Source organism: Ranitomeya variabilis, chromosome 1 (assembly GCF_051348905.1).
Source record: "Ranitomeya variabilis isolate aRanVar5 chromosome 1, aRanVar5.hap1, whole genome shotgun sequence".
NCBI classification, from domain to species: Eukaryota; Metazoa; Chordata; class Amphibia; order Anura; family Dendrobatidae; genus Ranitomeya; species Ranitomeya variabilis.
The window spans coordinates 515,983,551-516,003,234 of NC_135232.1; the positions used below are offsets into that span (position 1 = coordinate 515,983,551).

The 19,684-nt window shown below is 44.9% G+C and overlaps 1 protein-coding gene across 1 annotated transcript in view; it reads right to left on the reverse strand.

Annotated features, from left to right (window-relative positions):
- Window positions 1-19,684, reverse strand: part of LOC143766163 (cartilage oligomeric matrix protein-like) — an 883,353-nt gene that overhangs the window by 482,062 nt on the left and 381,607 nt on the right. Inside the window, exon 8 of the mRNA XM_077253630.1 lies at window positions 19,474-19,578. Within this exon, the coding sequence (XP_077109745.1) occupies window positions 19,474-19,578 (105 nt within the window). The remainder of the gene's footprint in view (window positions 1-19,473; window positions 19,579-19,684) is intronic.

A 19,684-nucleotide genomic window follows, 5' to 3' on the forward strand; every position in this document is an offset into this window, starting at 1 on the left:
GCAAATATTGGCTACCAAACAAGCAACTCTTGTAGACTGTTTGGTTAAGGCATTCCCAGCACACAGCGGCGGTGATGTTTCTCACACGAGCCGTAGGGGGCAACATGACAGATGTGTTAGAGGTGCACAAATCCAAAGTTGCATTGGACAGAGGGGTTTTATGACCAGGTTGTGGAGTGATTTCGCAATGACCGCTGTCACGACAGGTACTGCTGCATCGATTCAAAGTGACAGGAGACAGCATTTGTCCAGTATGGTTATGAACTACTTTTCCTCCCTTATCGATGTTCTCCCTCACAGGTCATTCCCCTTTGATTACTGGGCATCTAAAATAGACACCTGGCCTGAATTGGCAGAATATGCATTACAGGAGCTCACTTGCCCTGCTGCTAGTGTGCTATCAGAAAGAGTCTTCAGTGCTGCTGGTTCAATACTGACCGAAAAAAGGACACGTCTGGCTACCCAAAATGTTGATGATCTAACCTTCATTAAAATGAACCAGTCATGGATTTCAAATTATTTTGCCCCACCTTCCCCTGCTGACACGTAGGTTGCCTGAAAAATGTCTTGCTTTTGGCCTCCTCTTACTGACTTCTCCAATTCCTCCATTTGCAGCTGCTGAATGTCCCATCATAGGCCATTTTTATACCTCCCTAAATAGGCTGACCCCCCCCCACAGGGCCATGGTCACCACCTGGCGCAAGCACCCGTGCGAGTGCCGTTTGCCTGGACAGGTGGGTGGGCCCACTCATGGGCGACGGCACTGGCACAGGGTCCCTCATAGTACAATGAAGTGTCTCTGATGGTGGTGGTGCACAACCAACGTCAGACACACCGTCGTAATATGAGGGTCCCTGTGCCAGTACCACTGCCCAGGAGAGAGTGTTCCCCCCCAGCTCGAACAGTGCTCTACCACTTGCAATACTTACCTCTCCCTGCTCCACCACTGTGTAGTCTGTGCTGTTAAATCCTTCAATGGCACTGCCAATACAAATTTGTTGAAATTATAGATGATAGTTAAAATATGCAGGGGCCCTGGCATCCATTTAGACCAGTTAATACTTTGTGCCTACTACCACTGTCTGCTACTCAGCAGAGGAGCCCACCCCTGTACCTAGCTATGCCACCTGTTTATTTATGAACAATTTTTTGGCAGACATTTAGCCCACTTTATAATTTGGGCCTACTAACTGTGTCTGCCACTCATTACAGTTTTCCTCCACTGAACAAAGCAATGCCGCCTGTTTAGTCCTGTTACCACATTTGAACTGCATTTAGCCTACTTTATTATTTGGGCCTACTAACTGTGTCTGCCACTCATTACAGTTTTCCTCCACTGAACAAAGCAATGCTGCCTGTTTAGTCCTGTTACCAATTTTGAACTGCATTTAGCCCACTTTATTATTTGGGCCTATATCTGTGTTTCCTCCTCATCCTGCCCATTGCCCAGCCACTGCTAGATGAGTCTGCTGGTACATTGAGCCAGACCACTACATTCCCCTTGCACTCTACACAGCCAAAATCTGACCCTGCTGAAAGTCAGGTTCCCCTTCCCGCATACTATACCACCTTACACGGGGACAAAGAGGAAGGTGCAGATGAAAGTGCAGGTTCCTTCATCAGATGGGGGGTATACTCATTGGCGACGTCACTGGCACAGGGCCCCTCATAGTACACAAAAGTGTCTCTGCCAGTGGGAGGCGCCACCCGCCGTCAAACACACCGCCATACTATGAGGGGCCCTATGCCAGTGCCAACGAGTGGGCCCCCCCCCCGCTTGCTCAGGATCACAGCACTTGCAAAGTTGAAATACTTACCTCTCCCTGCTCCACCGCTGTGACGTATTCCAAGTTTCCTGGGCCCACGAAAATCTTGAGCCAGCCCTACCCCCCCACAACTTTAGCCAAATGACCCCCAGTTTTCAATGCCTAACTATTATTATAAAGTAAATTAAGATTGACAAGCTTAAGTAATAAGAATTGATGTTTTTGGCATTAAAATGGGCACTGTAGGTGATATCCTGTCCTCCACTCACTGCTGACTTTGATTCCCCATTGACTTTCATTGGGTTTCGTGTTTCAGTCAGCCCCCGACTTTTCGCAATAATCGGCCGATTTCACCCGACCCGACTTTTGACAAAGTCGGGTTTTGCGAAACCCGATTCAAACCTAAAAAAGTAAAAGTCGCTCAACTCTACTTCTGACCTTTTATCTCTAACCTCCTCTTTTGGCCTCTCGCAGCATACTAACTCTCCAACGCATGATGACGGAAACTCCCTCGACTTGGTCTTCTCCTGGCTTTGCTCAGTGGACGATTTCACAAACTCCCCTCTCCCGCTCTCTGACCACAACCTTCATTCATTATCTATCAAGAACTGCCATCCCACTCAGGTCAACCCCACTTTCCACACTTATAAAAACATACAGGCCATTAACACCCAGAAACTTATGAGGAACTTGCAGTACTCATTGGCCCTATCTCCTCCCTTCTCATGTCCTGATTCTGCACTGAAGCATTACAATTAAACCCTGCAAAGTGCCCTGGATAAAACTGCATCTCTATGCATAGAACAACTCGGCACAGACAGCGACAACCGTGGCACACGCTGCAAACACGTTTCCTGCAGTGGTGCTCCAGGTGCGCAGAACGTCTTTGGAGAAAATCTAATCTACCCGAAGATTTCATCCATTATAAGTCCATGCTTAAAACATACAACTCTGCCCTTCACCTCTCCAAACAAACCTATTTTAACACCCTCATCACCTCCCTGTCCAATAACCCTAAACGTCTCTTTGACACTTTCCAGTCCCTACTCAACCCAAGAGTGCAAGCCCCAACCACAGATCTCCGCGCTGAAGATCTGGCCAATTGCTTCAAAGAAAAAATTGACCACATCCGACAGGAAATTATCTCTCAATCCCTTCATACCAATGTGAAGGACAAAATGTCTAATGAAATCAATTATTAAATCTTATATAAGTCAGTTCAGATATGGTGTAGCAAGATGGCGATTGTGTCTTTGAAACTGTCTTGGAGATCCTTGAAACTGTCCTGGAAGGAATCTTTTGAATGCAGGAGTGAAGGCACTGGAATACCCCACATTTGGAAATGAAGCTTGGACTGGACCAATTACAAAGTGACTAGCTATTCAAAAGTTGCGTGACCCCCCTATTTCCTGCTCTTAGTATATTCTTTTTTTTTGAGAATAAAGTTCAGTTGGGCATCATCTTTGACTGAGAGAGGAGTATGTATCGTCTCTGTGAATCTGATACATTCTTAGCCTCTAAGCTAGAACTCAGCTTATATTTGGTCAGGTACAAGCAATCATATTGATCTCACTTTAAGAGATCACCCTCACATTTTTGGCGCCTCAACGTGCGGCTCACTGGGGATGTACACTCCCCAGACATTGACACCCGGAATGGATCAAGGAAGAACGTCCAGAGTGGTTCGACTAGGAGACTGATCACCTCCATAAAAACACGGTAAGTCTGCTGATTCCTTTATGAATCTGTAATACTTGCCTGTGTTTCTTGAATCATCCTGGGTAGTTCGGTACTCGTGTTTGCCGAGTGTCTGGCCGCCCTGACACGGTGGGTGTAGGATATGTACACCTGGTGGCCTTAAAAGAACCCACGGCTACTGGCTGTGAGGAACACAAACCGTGATTGACTGCTTGTAACCTGCTGCATGTATTGTCTCATACCAGCACTGATCTGGGCTATCTGAGTCTCTGCCTGTGTGTAGCAGGCAGGGGAAGAGGAGGTTGTCTATGATACGGTGAGCGCAAATTTGCTCCTAGAGTCTTGGGTGTAGAGCATGGCGTGATAGAATCACGGGTGGTCGAACAACATAGTGCAAAAAACGGTAGAAACCTCTTTGAACCCTAGCATTGTAAACAAGGTCTGAGATAGAAATCCCAGTTACAGAGGACAGTCAGTTTTGTGTTTGTCCGTCCATCTGGTTGTGTGTCTGAGAGTGTTGTCCCTCTTCCAGAATTAGCCATCCTATCTGTGGCCGCACATGAGGAACAGCGAGATTTAGTGTTGGTGCTGGTAATGAGCACAAATTCTGTGTGGTACCAGGTAACTCGGTCCGGTTCCGAGGGGAGACACGGCGTACAGTAGACCCGTCTCATCCTCTGTGCGGTTCATAGATTTGGGCTGGGACTTCTGGTGACTGGATAACACTCAGTCTTTTTGTTTGTCTAAAGACAGCAGAAAGTGGAAAAGTTTTTGCAGTTCCGTAAGAGAGGAGGGAATGTGATGATGGCAGATAAGACTGCTGCATGATAGTGTTTGCCAGAGGGGGGAAGAAGTATATATAGAATATGAGGTGATTAATGAAAATATGTGTATTCCCTGAGAAAGGCAGATTACAGTAGATAGCATGGCAGGGGGTTATTAAAGGAAGTTGGAAGATGAGGAATTGCTGCAAGTAAGTTTAGCATGGTGCAGAACAACAGAAAATCTGTCTGTCTAAGGAAAGTTGGGTGACTGACTTAATGAGGGTTTCTGGAAATGTATTGAAGTATTGATGCTGGCTTGTTACATCAGGCTGAGATAGTATGGAAAAACCTGTGCAATTAGAGGTGATGTGCAGGAAGAAAAACATGGTGATAAGTTTTAGTATGAGAAAGTATGAAACAAAGATGCTGCTCCCAGTTTGTCTCCACCCCTTACATTGTCCCTAGAGGATGGACATGTTGTGAATGTAGGAACTAGAATTTAGTTTAGGTGGAGACCTGTATGTGGTGCCCCCTGTTGGCACATAGGAACTATCAAACCTATTTCTAACTAGGATTATATCCTTTGTCATGCCCCCCTGCCGTTCATGTGCATAGTGTGCCTCTTGTCCAGTGCCCCAAAGGCTATGCCCCCATAAGTCTTGTCCATGCCCTCAATGAGTATCATGCCTGCACTGGATGGCACCAGCATCCCCTTCAGGATCTGCCCTGCCCTCCAGATCTTTTCCTGATAGAGCCCAAATGGATGCAGCAGTTACTAATACATCTGTCTGTTGCTGCCATCTGAGACTCACTAGGACAATTACTCAGCCAGGGTGGGCAGCACCTCAACCCCCTGCTGTTCTCTTGCAGTGTTTATCTGGGTTATAGCCACCAGACCTTACAACCCAGACTAGGGGATCAGTTATGGTGGAGCCCCAGGAGGGTGTATGGTGTCCCTGGGATCCTAGTGAAATGCTGGCCATAATGAGTAGAATGAAAGACCCTGGAATATTTCCCATGTCATTTGTTACAGAGGATAATGAAGAAAAAAAATAGCAATGCTTTCTGCTGTTGCTGTTGAGATTTAGAGGAACAGATTAGCCTCCAGAAAGTCATCCTTCATGATATCCAACAGGATTCTACAGAATCAGGAGAAAATATGATACCCGGCTCTGGCAAAGTTAAAGGTTTAAAGTCAGTGATTATAGAGCCACTAATAATGTCCCACTCAGAGTATTAAAATCATATTCCCAGTTCTGATAACGTAAAAACCTGGTCCAGAGCCCCTGTTACGTAGACCAGGCAAGGGAAAAGAAACTTAATGTGTAAAGTAGAAAAATATTTAGAACTGAGAGTCCTCAGTGGTTGATATATATCGTTCCTATGTGTGTAAAAGTATGCACACAGAGGCTGCGCAGGGGGATAGCCCCCTCCTTCTCCCCTCTTCAGTCTCTTAGGGGGGTGTCAGGGTCATGAAGCTGTGCTGCTGTGATAGCCCCCTCCCTCTATCCCCCTTCTCTCAGTGCTGCTGACATCTCAGGTTACACTGTGTCTGATAACATCAGCATTCATGGCGCACTACTGATTTCAGCCATCCTGCTGCCTCTGGGGGGAAGTGGAGGGAAGTGGGTGGTAGTGGAACCTGCCTGACCTGACAGTTGAACTGCAACAGGACCATGACTGTGTACAGATAATGTCCCACAGGGGGTTTCAGTCATGGTGCGTTGTCCCACTAGATAACCCAGACCATGAGCTCTTTGTGGATGGATTACAGTATTGTGTGGATGACCAGTTCTACATCGAATATGCTGTTGGTCCATGAAACCATAAATGTGGAACCGTTGCCCCCACACGTCGGTCCAGGAAGAGTACTCTGACGTGACGCACGAACATGACTGCATAGATGAGTCAGGAGATCGTGGGTTTTACACATGTCCATGATAAACCTGATCCTAATGCAGATTTTGAGTTTTTTCTTGTAGATGGCTCCAGATACCACCAGGATGGGCGATTCAACACTGGATATGCAGTAGTATCCTCACATGAGATAGTCCAAGCTGAACCACTCGCTCCTCACATGTCGGTGCAGGAGGCAGAGTTGAAGGCACTCACTGAGGCGTGTAGAGCTGCTGCAGGTAAAGTCACTAATATTTACAGATTCGAATTGTGCATGGGGAATATCCCATGATTATGGCCCTATCTGTTGAAGCAGAGCGTTTCTTACATCAGCCGGTAAGCCCATTAACAATGCAGAGCTGGTGGAACAATTAATGGAGGCATTGATGTTACCAGTCCAGGTTGGCATAATCAAGGTGAAAGCACACACAAACGGTGACTCCGTGGTGGTAGAGGGCAACAGAAGGGCAAATGAGTTTGCTAAAGTAGCAGCAAGGCAGCCTAGGGAGCAGTGGACGGTGGCGGGGAGTCAGCATATTCCAGCCACACTGAGCCTAGATGTCCTGAAATCCCTCCAGCTGCCCAAACAGAGAAGGAACACTGGGAGAGAATGGGAGCTGAACTGAACTCAAAAGGAGTATGGGAGAATAAGGATAAATTGTATATACCAAGGTCCCTGTTCCCAATTATAGCGTAAGCAATATATGGCCCCACTCACACCTCAAAATGTCACATGTGTACCATGGTAGATGCCTTCTGGATCGCTCCTAGTTTCAGTTACGCAGCGACGAAACTCGTACAGTCGTGCCTCATCTGCGCACAGCACAACCCAGGTAAAACAGTAAAACTCCCTAAGAAAGCGACACTCAGGCCTCTCTACCCGTTTCAGAGACTGCAGACTGACTACATACAGCTACCCAAGGTAGGAGTGCATGAATATGTCCTAGTATGTGTAGATCTCTTCTCTGGTGGGCCGAAAGCCCATCCAGTAAAATGTGCTAATTAACCCCTTCATGACCCAGCCTATTTTGGCCTTAATGACCTGGCCATTTTTTGCAATTCTGACCAGTGTCCCTTTATGAGGTAATAACTCAGGAAAGCTGCAATGGATCCTAGCGGTTCTGAGACTGTTTTTTCGTGACAAATTGCGCTTCATGTTATTGGTAAATTTAGGTCGATTAATTTCTGTGTTTATTTGTGAAAAAAACAGAAATTTGGCGAAAATTTTGAAAATTTCGCAATTTTCACATTTTTAATTTTTATTCTGTTAAACCAGAGAGTTATGTGACACAAAATAGGTAATAAATAACATTTCCCACATGTCTACTTTACATCAGCACAATTTTGGAAACAAATTTTTTTTTTGTTAGGAAGTTATAAGGGTTAAAATTTGACCAGTGATTTCTCATTTTTACAACAAAATTTACAAAACCATTTTTTTTAGGGACCACCTCACATTTGAAGTCAGTTTGAGGGGTCTATATGGCTGAAAATACCCAAAAGTGACATCATTCTAAAAACTGCACCCCTCAAGGTGCTCAAAACCACATTCAAGTAGTTTATTAACCCTTCAGGTGTTTTACAGCAGCAAAAGCAACATGGAAGGAAAAAAATGAACATTTAACTTTTTAGTCACAAAAATGATCTTTTAGCAACAATTTTCTATTTTCCCAAGGGTAAAAGGAGAAACTGGACCCCAAAAGTTATTGTACACTTTGTCCTGAGTACGCTGATACCTCATCTGTGGGGGTAAACCACTGTTTGGGCGCACGGCAGGGCTTGGAAGGGAAGGAGCGCCATTTGACTTTTAATGAAAAATTGGCTCCAATCTTTAGCGGACACCATGTCGGGTTTGGAGAGCCCCCGTGTGCCTAAACATTGGAGCTCCCCAACAAGTGACCCCATTTTGGAAACTAGACGCCCCAAGGAACTTATCTAGATGCATAGTGAGCACTTTAAACCCCCAGGTGCTTCATAAATTGATCCGTAAAAATGAAAAAGTACTTTTTTTTCACAAAAAATTTTTTTGCCTCAATTTTTTCATTTTCACATAGGCAATAGGATAAAATGGATCGTACAATTTGTTGGGCAATTTCTCCTGAGTACACCAATACCTCACATGTGGGGGTAAACCACTGTTTGGGCACATGGTAAGGTTCGGAAGGGAAGGAGCACCATTTGACTTTTTGAATGAAAAATTATCTCCATCGTTAGCGGACACCATGTCGCGTTTTGAGAGCCCCTGTGTGCCTAAACATTGGAGCTCCCCCACAATTGACCCCATTTAGGAAACTAGACCCCCCCAAGGAACTTATCTAGATGCATAATGAGCACTTTAAACCGTCAGGTGCTTCACAAATTGATCTGTAAAAATGAAAAAGTACTTTTTTTTCACACAAAATTTCTTTTAGCCTCAATTTTTTCATTTTTACATGGGCAACAGGATAAAATGGATCCTAAAATTTGTTGGGCAATTTCTCCTGAGTACGCCGATACCTCACATGTGGGGGTAAACCACTGTTTGGGCACATGGCAAGGCTCGGAAAGGAAGGCTCGCCATTTGACTTTTTGAATGGAAAATTAGCTCCAATCCTTAGCGGACACCATGTCGCGTTTGGAGAGCCCGTGTGTGCCTAAACATTGGTGTTCCCCCACAAGTGACCCCATTTTTCGAAACTAGACCACCCAAGGAACTTATCTAGATGCATAGTGAGCACTTTAAAACCCCAGGTGCTTCACAGAAGTTTATAACGCAGAGCCGTGAAAATAAAAAATAATTTTTCTTTCCTCAAAAATGATTTTTTAGCCCGCAATTTTTTATTTTCCCAAGGGTTACAGGAGAAATTTGACCACAAGAGTTGTTGTCCAGTTTGTCCTGAGTACGCTGCTGATACTCCATATGTGGGGGTAAACCACTGTTTGGGTGCACGGCAGGGCTCGGAAGCGAAGGCACGCCATTTGGCTTTTTGCATGGAAAATTAGCTCCAATCGTTAGTGGACACCATGTCGCGTTTGGAGAGCCCCTGTGTGCCTAAACATTGGAGCTCCTCCACAAGTGACCCCATTTTGGAAACTAGACCTCCCAAGGAACTAATCTAGATGTGTGGTGAGCACTTTGAACCCTCAAGTGCTTCACAGAAGTTTATAACGCAGAGCCGTGAAAATAATAAGTTTTCTTTCCTCAAAAATAATTTTTTAGCCCAGAATTGTTTAATTTTCCCAAGGGTAACAGGAGAAATTTGACTCCAAGAGTTGTTTTCCAGTTTCTCCTGAGTACGCTGATACCCAATATGTGGGGGTAAACCACTGTTTGGGCACATGCCGGGGCTCGGAAGTGAAGTAGTGACGTTTTGAAATGCAGACTTTGATGGAATGTTCTGCGGGCGTCACGTTGTGTTTGCAGAGCCCCTGATGTGCCTAAACAGTAGAAACCCCCCCAAGTGACCCCATTTTGGAAACTAGACCCCCAAAGGAACTTATCTAGATGTGTGGTGAGCACTTTGAACCCCCAAGTGCTTCACAAAAGTTTATAACGCAGAGCTGTGAAAATAAAAAATAATTTTTCTTTCCTCAAAAATAATTTTTTAGCCAGCAATTTTTTATTTTCCCAAGGGTTACAGGAGAAATTGGACCCCAAAAGTTGTTGTCCAGCTTCTCCTGAGTACGCTGGTACCCTATATATGGGGGTAAACCACTGTTTGGGCACACGTCGGGACTCGGAAGGGAGAGAGCACCATTTGACTTTTTCAACGCAAGATTGGCTGGAATTAATGGTGGCGCCATGTCGCGTTTGGAGACCCCCTGATGTGCCTAAATAGTGGAAACCCCTCCATTCTAACTCCAACACTAACCCCACCACACCCCTAGCTCTAATCCCAACCCTATCCCCAACACACCCCTAACCCTAGTCTTAACCCTAATTCCAACCCTAACTCTAATTCCAACCCTAACTGTTATGATCCTGGTGGTAGGATCTCAAACTGACCTGACACATATACCCTGAATATATAGGACAAGTTCTGGGGATGTGGAAGCTATACTGACCGCAATCCTGATCCTATCCAAACACACTAAAGGCAGCTGTGGAGCGTTACCTGAAAACCTAGACGCCTCGTCACAGCCTGAGAAACTGACTACCCCTAGAGAGAAAGCAAAGACCTCACTTGCCTCAGAGAAATATCCCCAAAGTTTTAGATAGCCCCCCACAAATAATAACGGTGAGTTAAGGGGAAAACACAAACGTAGAGATGAAACAGGTTTAGCAAATGAGGCCCGCTAATACTAGATAGGCAGAAAATAGATAGGTGTCTGTGCGGTCAGTACAAAAACTATCAAAAACAAACCACGCAGAGACTACAAGAACCCCCACACCGACTCACGATGTGAGGGGCGCACTCTGCACCCCAGAACTAACCAGCAAGCGAAAGATCACATAAAAGCAAGCTGGAATGAACTCATCATATACTGAGAAACGTTTTCAAGGAAATAATGAGAAAATGAACAAGCAAACTTAGCTTCTCATAGCAGGAGACTGGTCACAAGGAATATTCAGGAGAGCACAGAATCAGGACTGAATACACCGACAGCAGGCGACAAGTAAAGGTCCAGGTGAGTTAAATAGGCCCAGACTAGCAGAAAATGAAACAGCTGAGCCCAGCCAAGACCAGCCATATCGCTAAAGGCCACCAGAGGGAGCCCAAGAACAAACTCACACAGTACCACTCATGACCACAGGAGGGAGCCCGAGAACGGAATTCACAACACCTAACCCTAAGGCTATGTGCCCACGTTGCGAATTTGTGTGTGGATTTTTCGCACCTTTTTTGAAAAATCTGCAGGTAAAACGCACTGCGCTTTACCTGCGGATTTACCGCGGATTTCCAGTGTTTTTTGTGTGGATTTCACCTGCGGATTCCTATTATGGAGCAGGTGTAAAACGCTGTGGAATCCGCACAAAGAATTGACATGCTACGGAAAATACAACGCAGTGTTTCCGCGCTGTATTTTCCGCACCATGGGCACAGCGGATTTCCATAGGTTTACGTGGTACTGTAAACGTGATGGAAAACTGCTACGAATCCGCAGCGACCAGTCCGCTGCGGATCCGCAGCCAAATCCGCACCGTGTGCACATAGCCTGATTCTAACCCTAATTCCAACCCTAGCCCTAATTGTAACCCTAACCCTAATTGCAACCCTAACCCTAATTCTAACCCTAATTCTAACCCTAGCCCTAAGTGCAACCCTAGCCCTAAGTGCAACCCTAAGTGCAACCCTATCCCTAAGTGCAACCCTAAGTGCAACCCTATCCCTAAGTGCAACCCTATCCCTAAGTGCAACCCTAACCCTAAGTGCAACCCTATCCCTAAGTGCAACCCTAAGTGCAACCCTAGCCCTAAATGCAACCCTTACCCTAAGTGCAACCCTAAGTGCAACCCTAACCCTAAGTGCAACCCTAACCCTAAGTGCAACCCTAACCCTAAGTGCAACCCTAACCCTAAGTGCAACCCTAACCCTACCCCTAACCCTAATGTAAAAACAAAAATAAATATAATTTCTGTATTTTATTATTGTCCCTACCTATGGGGGTGATAAAGGAGGGGGTTATTTACTATTTTTTTTATTTTGATCGCTGTGATAGAACCTATCACAGCGATCAAAATGTACCTGGAAAGAATCTGCCGGCCGGCAGACTCGGCGGGCGCACTGCGCATGCACCCGCCATTTTGGAAGATGGCGGCACCCATGGAGAAGACCGAGGACACCGGGAGGGACATCGGAGCTCGGTAAGTGCAACCCTATCCCTAAGTGCAACCCTATCCCTAAGTGCAACCCTATCCCTAAGTGCAACCCTAACCCTAAGTGCAACCCTATCCCTAAGTGCAACCCTAAGTGCAACCCTAGCCCTAAATGCAACCCTAACCCTAAGTGCAACCCTAAGTGCAACCCTAACCCTAAGTGCAACCCTAACCCTAAGTGCAACCCTAACCCTAAGTGCAACCCTAACCCTAATGTAAAAACAAAAATAAATATAATTTCTGTATTTTATTATTGTCCCTACCTATGGGGGTGATAAAAGGGGGGGTTATTTACAATTTCTTTTATTTTGATCGCTGTGATAGAACCTATCACAGCGATCAAAATGTACCTGGAAAGAATCTGCCGGCCGGCAGATTCGGCGGGCGCACTGCGCATGCGCCCGCCATTTTGGAAGATGGCGGCGCCCATGGAGAAGACCGAGGACACCGGGAGGGACATCGGAGCTCGGTAAGTATGCGGGGGTGCGATCGGAGCACGGGGGGGATCAGAGCACGGGGGGAGCGGACAGGAGGACGGAGGGGAGCATGTGACATGACAGGATGGAGAGGAGGAGATCGGTGGCCGTAAGCGGGGGGGGGACAGATCGGGGTCTCCAGCCATGGCAGATGCTATTGCAGCATCGGCCATGGCTGGATTGTAATATTTCACCATTTTTATAGGTGAAATATTACAAATCGCTCTGATTGGCTGTTTCACTTTCAACAGCCAATCAGAGCGATCGTAGCCACGAGGGGGTGAAGCCACCCCCCCTGGGCTGAAGTACCACTCCCCCTGTCCCTGTAGGTCGGGTGAAATTGGAGTTAACCCTTTCACCCGGCCTGCAGGAACGCGATCATTCTGTGACACAGCATATGCGTCACAGGTCGGATTGGCACCGACTTTCATGATGCATACGCTGTGTCACAGGTCAGGAAGGGGTTAATGCTAAAATAACACATAAACTTAAAAATTCAGAAGGCCATGACAGACACATGAAAGAATTGGGTAGAGTGCTTGTCTCTTGCACTCTCTTCAGTCAGACGCACTTCAAATAGGAAGACAGGCTTATCTCCTTCTGAAGTCCTGTTTGGTAGTGCCCCAAAGACTGGTCTGTACTTCCCATAAGTACTACAGCCTATGTCCAGGCCTTGCAGAAAAAGATTTAATGTGGTGCATAAACATGTGTTCTCATCCATACCAGATCCTAATGAAAGTGCAGACGTGCATCAGCTGAATCCAGGAGAATGGTGATCATATGCACACGTGAGAAGAAGCCTAGATCCACATTTTGAGTGGCCATACCAAGTTCTCCTGACAACGTCTACCTCAGAGAACTCTAAGGGAGACCACCATGGATTCATGCCTAACATTAAAAAAGGTGGACTAACCACCTGAGTAATACATATCCTTGCCATCATCTACCTAATGCTGTTATGTATAGGAAATGGGCAATAGGTAGCTGTAACTAAAGAAAAGGGAATTATTACTCTTTGGTACAATTCCTCGAGTACAGTGGTGGCTACTTATGGGTTTGATGCCTGTGACATAATACAGGGAAGTTGGTGTGGGGAGCCAGTCGTGACACGCTCTTTATTTGTGGTAATTGGGAAAGAAGAAATAAAAACTGTGGTTCTTGGACATTTGTAGGACGGGATACAAGTGATAAAGAGTGGGGATATAAACCGACCCCTGCCTTCAAACAAGAGTAATAAAGGGAAGTCCTTGCTTACGCGGATGACGCTACTCAAGTCTGACTCTAGTGACCAATGTAGGACAAAATGTTATCCTTTGATACTCACTATTGAGGATCCATCACCCAATGATGCAGGAGAGTATACTTTGGGTGCATATTATAGTTAGGGGTGGTAAGACCCCAACAGGCAATTTCCAATTTAAAGATACTGTATGTTGGAGTCTCAGGAATGGGCAAATGTGCAGGGTAAAAGTGACAAATCTGGAATACCATGGATTCCACTTCTTCAACATGTTTGTGTTTTTAGGGGCATGACTGCAATTCAGAACCCCACTTATGACGATACACTTGCTATAGAGACTGGGTATACAGATGTTAACGCCTGGGTTGAGTGGATGAGGTACACTGCACAACAACAAAATAGAACCAATTGTTATGTGTGTGTGGCAGCCAGGCCCCATTTGGGATCTGTTCCCCTATTAATCCCTGAATTGGAGGAGTGTGTCCTTGCCCTCTTTACCAACACCTCCACTAATTATACACAATGTGGGAGATGGAAGGATAAATATCCTGTGTTGGATAAAACTCCATCTCTTGGTCGAAGTATTACTATCTATCCTGGGAATTACACCTGTATGCAAATACAAGGAAAGGGCCGTTTCTTGGGGAATTTTAGTAAGGGTTTTTGCCATAATTACTCCTCAGCAACCCCTGAGAAGTTAACACAGCAGGTCTCCTCAGTAGCGGACATATTCTGGATATGTGGGGATATGAAGATAAGGTCTAAGTTAGAAGGTAATTGGACGGGACAGTGTACTTTGGCCAAGGCCATCATGCCCTTTCATCTTATCCCTGAAGGTTCGCCTTTGACTAATCAGAAACAGCCCCAACATATGAAAAGGGGAATTGCCCCCAAAGAAAGCTTTGACCCTCATGTGTATATTGATGCTATAGGGGTGGTCCCTGATGAGTTTAAAGCAAGGGACCAGGTTAAAGCAGGATTTGAGTCTATAATCCCTATTGTAACTGTCAATAAAAACGTAGATTGAAGTGAAGGCACTGGAATACCCCACATTTGGAAATGAAGCTTGGACTGGACCAATTACAAAGTGACTAGCTATTCAAAAGTTGTGCGACCCCCCTATTTCCTGCTCTTAGTATATTCTTTTGTTTTGAGAATAAAGTTCAGTTGGGCATCATCTTTGACTGAGAGAGGAGTATGTATCGTCTCTGTGAATCTGATACATTCGTAGCCTCTAAGCTAGCACTCAGCTTATATTTGGTCAGGTACAAGCAATCATATTGATCTCACTTTAAGAGATCACCCTCACACCATGCACTGTCCTCCATCCCCCACAGCATCTAGTTCACTCTCTGACTTTGAACTAGTTACAGAAGAAGAAATAATCAGGCTCCTTGCATCTTCTTGCCCAACCACTTGCACCATTGACCCCATTCCGTCACATCTCCTACAGTCCCTTTCCCCAGCTGTCACCTCTCATTTAACAAAAAATATTCAACCTTTCTCTCTCTTCCAGTATATTTCTCTCTTCATTTAAGCATGCCATCATACATCCACTACTTAAAAAACCATCCCTAGATCAAAACTGTGCCGCTAATTATAGACCTGTCTCTAATCTTCCCTTCATCTCTAAACTCCTCGAACGCTTGGTCCACTCCCATCTTACCCGCTATCTCTCAGATAACTCTCTTCTTGACCCTCTTCAATCTGGTTTCCGCTCTTTACACTCTACTGAAACTGTCCTCACTAAAGTCTCTAATGATCTACTAACAGCTAAATCTAATGGTCACTACTCCATGCTAATTCTCTTGGATCTCTCCGCAGCATTCGACACTATGGACCATCAGCTCCTCCTCACTATGCTCCGCTCCATCAGCCTCAAGGACACTGTTCTCTCCTGGTTCTCCTCCTATCTCTCTGATCGCTCCTTCACTGTATCTTTTCCTGGTTCCTACTCTTCTCACCTTCCCCTTACTGTTGGGGTTCCTCAAGGATCAGTCCTAGGCCCCCTCCTCTTCTCTTTGTATACTGCCCCTATTGGACAAACTATCAGTAGATTTGGGTTCCAGTACCATCTCTATGCTGATGACACCCAATTATACACTTCTTCTCCTGATCTCACGCCTGCTTTTTTAGAAAACACCAGTGATTGTCTTACTGCTGTCTCTAGCATCATGTCCTCCCTCTATCTGAAACTGAACCTGTCAAAAACTGAACTCCTTGTGTTTTCTCCCTCTACTAACCTACCTTTGCATGACATTGCCATCTCCATGTGTGCTCCACCATTACTCCCAAGCAACATGCCTGCTGCCTTGGGGTCATACTTGATTCCGAGCTTTCCTTCACCCCCCACATCCAATCATTGGCTCGCTCTTCTTATCTGCATCTCAAAAACATTTCTAGAATTCGCTTTTTTCTTACTTTTGAGTCTGCAAAAACTCTTACTGTATCACTCATTCATTCTCGTCTGGACTATTGTAACTCTCTCCTAAACGGCCTCCCTCTTACCAAACTCTCCCCGCACCAATCTGTACTGAATGCTGCTGCCAGGATTATATTCCTCACCAACCGTTACACCGATGTCTCTACCCTGTGCCAGTCCTTACACTGGTTACCCATCCACTCCAGAATCCAGTACAAAACTATTACCCTCAATCACAAAGTGCTCCATGACTCAGCACCACCCTACATCTCCTCCCTGGTCTCAGCCTACCACCCTACCCGTGCTCTCCGTTCTGCTAATGACCTGAGGATAGCATCCTCAATAATCAGAACCTTCCACTCCCGTCTCCAAAACTTTCCACGTGCTTCGCCAATTCTTTGGAATGCACTACCCAGGATAATACGATTAATCCCCAATCCCCACAGTTTTAAGCGTTCCCTAAAAACGCACTTGTTCAGACTGGCCTACCGCCTCAACGCATTAACCTAATTATCCCTATGTGGCCCATTCATATAAGTTAAACCAAAATCAGGTTCCTCACATCATGTTCTCATACACTTTATGCAGTTAATAGCCCTCTGTGCCTGTACTGCTACATACTTAGGCTGTTAACTGGTTCATGCAACTTTGCATGAACATTCAATCCTTACACTATGGCTGGTCCAAACAACAAAAGCAATTGTTACCACCCACCTCTCGTGTCTTCCCTTTTTCCTCATACCTTGTAACCTTGCGAGCAGGGCCCTCACTCCTCTTGGTATCTGTTTTGAACTGTGATTTTTGTTATGCTGTAATGTCTATTGTCGGTACAAATCCCCTCTATAATTTGTAAAGCGCTGCAGAATATGTTGGCGCTATATAAATAAAATTATTATTATTTGTTATTGTTTGGACTAAAAACATTGAAATATTGCTTGTGTGAATGCCTTACCTTAAGCACTACAATCAAGGCCGTATTTATAACTAGGCACATGAGGGCACGTGCTTAGGGTGGCAAGGAAGAAGGGGCAGCACTTTATAGGTAATAAATAATTTATTTCCTTTTAACACAAAAGCACTGCCACCAGATAACTGTTTTATGATGTCGCAGCAGCAGGGGAAGGGGTAGGAATATAGCCAAGTCTGTCATGCAGAAGAAAGCCTGAGCTCAGGTCAGTGCCATGCTGCTCACATGGAATGTCAGCACCCAGTCTGGCTGTGAACAGTGGAGCAAGCGACCTGTAAATCAGCACGGAGCTGATCAGTAGTGAGTACAGAATATGTGGTCACAGATGAGATATCTGCAGAGGTCTGCTCCACACAATGTATGCCCATCCTGCCAGGGCTACAGCACCCCTCACCCCCTCATCCTCCTCCAGTGAAGTCCTTCTACTACAGTCTACAGAGATCCAGAACTCAAAAATTGCCAGGTATACTGTCTAAATGCAAAGTAGGTAAATGTATAGGTGAAATATGTATATGTTAGGAGAACATGTTAGTGGACAGTGCCGATATTGTCTGTAATGTAGTCAATGTAAGGAGCGCTCAGGTGGATTTTCAGTAGCAGTCCGCAACAGAGCAGTAGTGCACGGAGACGTCCGCCACCGAAGTTGTGCAGGGGTGCACAACATTCTAGGTGAGAGGCTAGTCCCCCCCACCTTTCATTGAAACATCCCAATTAAACCACCTGGTGCTTCTCATGCTGTGCTGCGCTCTTCCATGTTTATGATATTGTCTGCAAAGCACTGTGGAAATAATGGTGCAAGTGAGTAAAATAAATAAATAGTATGACTTCAGTGGAAGAGGAGTGGGAGCTCCTGCAAGATGGACATCCATTGAGCGGAGCAGACATGTACATAGGTTATCACTTCATCTGTGAATCAGAAGCAAAGACACTGCTAAAGTAAGGTGCACAATTGGACCGTGATATTTTTTCCCTTCTGTGAAAGCGTTTCCACATTGCACTGGTTATCAACTGCAAGCTTTCAGAATAGTATACACACATACATGCATTTATTTGGTTGAATCTGCTGCCAGTCGTTTGTGCAAGCATCACTCCTGATTGGCTTCAGTGGTCAAGTGGATGAATGGCATGTTAGAGCGCAGTAATATGATTCACAAAATCCTGGCCCAGCTGCCACATTTGTAGTACATAGCCGTTGGACCAGAGCCCTGCAATCCCTTTACTACGTAAAGGAATCCTGGACACCTTTTCTGAATAATAGGCTCTGCGACAACGTACATATGAGGTTGTGCTAGGAGGCCTACTAATCAGAAAAGGTGCGGGGGATGCCAACAGATAAGAGGAGGATCACAGGACTCAAGTCTGGCAATAACAGACCACAAACATGGTCACTGGACCAGGATCATGCAGATCTATTTGTTAATCTCTATTGCACATGATCACTGCAACAAAGTTAGCAATGGCCAGCTAGGACCAGTTAGCAATGGCTAGGACCAGTGTATTAGTGGTGTTGGGTCAAGAAAATAACTCACAAATATTTGTTATTATTCATATAATTCCGTTCTGTCTGAAAAAATTATATCCAAGATAACCCCACTAAAAGTTTTCCAATACTGGAACGATCTCTTCTCAATGAAAATGTTTTCCCCATATAAAATTATAACACCTATATCTCTGGTGGCAGTGCCATTCCTGTGACGTTGCCATCTGGTCTCCCAGGAGTCGCGTAACATTGTTATGTTATGTGAGCCCTGCAGGTAATCAGTGGCCTCTTCCTTCTCACTTCCTTTGGACTTAACGGACACCCGGAAGAAGTGAAAGCTTCGAGTTCTGATTTACTTCTCTAGCAATCCTATAAACAGCTCTCACTGAAATTTTGCTTGGTCTTCCAGACCTTATCTTGACCTCCACTATTCATGTTAACTTCCATTTCTTAATTACATTTCGAACTGAGGAAAGGGCAACTTGAAAACACTTTGTTATCTCCTTATAACATTCTCATGCTTTGTGGGCCTCCACCATTTTCATCTTCAGAATACTAGGTAGCTGCTTAAGCTGGGAAATTTGGATTTCCTGGATCTTCCTAATAATGATAGTGAACAAGCCATAACCCAAAAAGGCTAATTAAGGTCTGAAACCTTGGTCAAAGTTATCTGAGCATGCAAATCTCCAAGGGTGCCCAAACTTTTCAATCGGCTCATTTTCCTTTTTGAAATTTTTTAAATGAAAAAAAAAGACAATAAATTTCTTTTTTTGCCTAAAATACTAAGAAAATGTGTCATCATTAACTTTATGCCTTTTAGAGATCATTTCATCTTTAACTTGCTCAACTGTTCACAGTAACAGTAATTTTGACCAGGAATGCCCAACTTGTTAGATGCCAGTGCAATATTTTGAAGTACAATTGAAATATTTTTCTTTACTACTTTACTTATTTATTTGTAAGTTACCTTTTTGCATCTAAGATCGGAGCATCGCAGCTTTTCATCTGGAAATCCATCAATGTCTGTATCCTTTGCGCAGACAAGTCCATTACCGGCCCATCCCACTTTACACTGTAGAGAGTTGTTCATAAAAAATAATGTTTGTAAAATATTGAAAATGCACAAAAATTATTGTATTAGCCAAGATTTTTAATTTCACATCATTTTAATAAAGCTT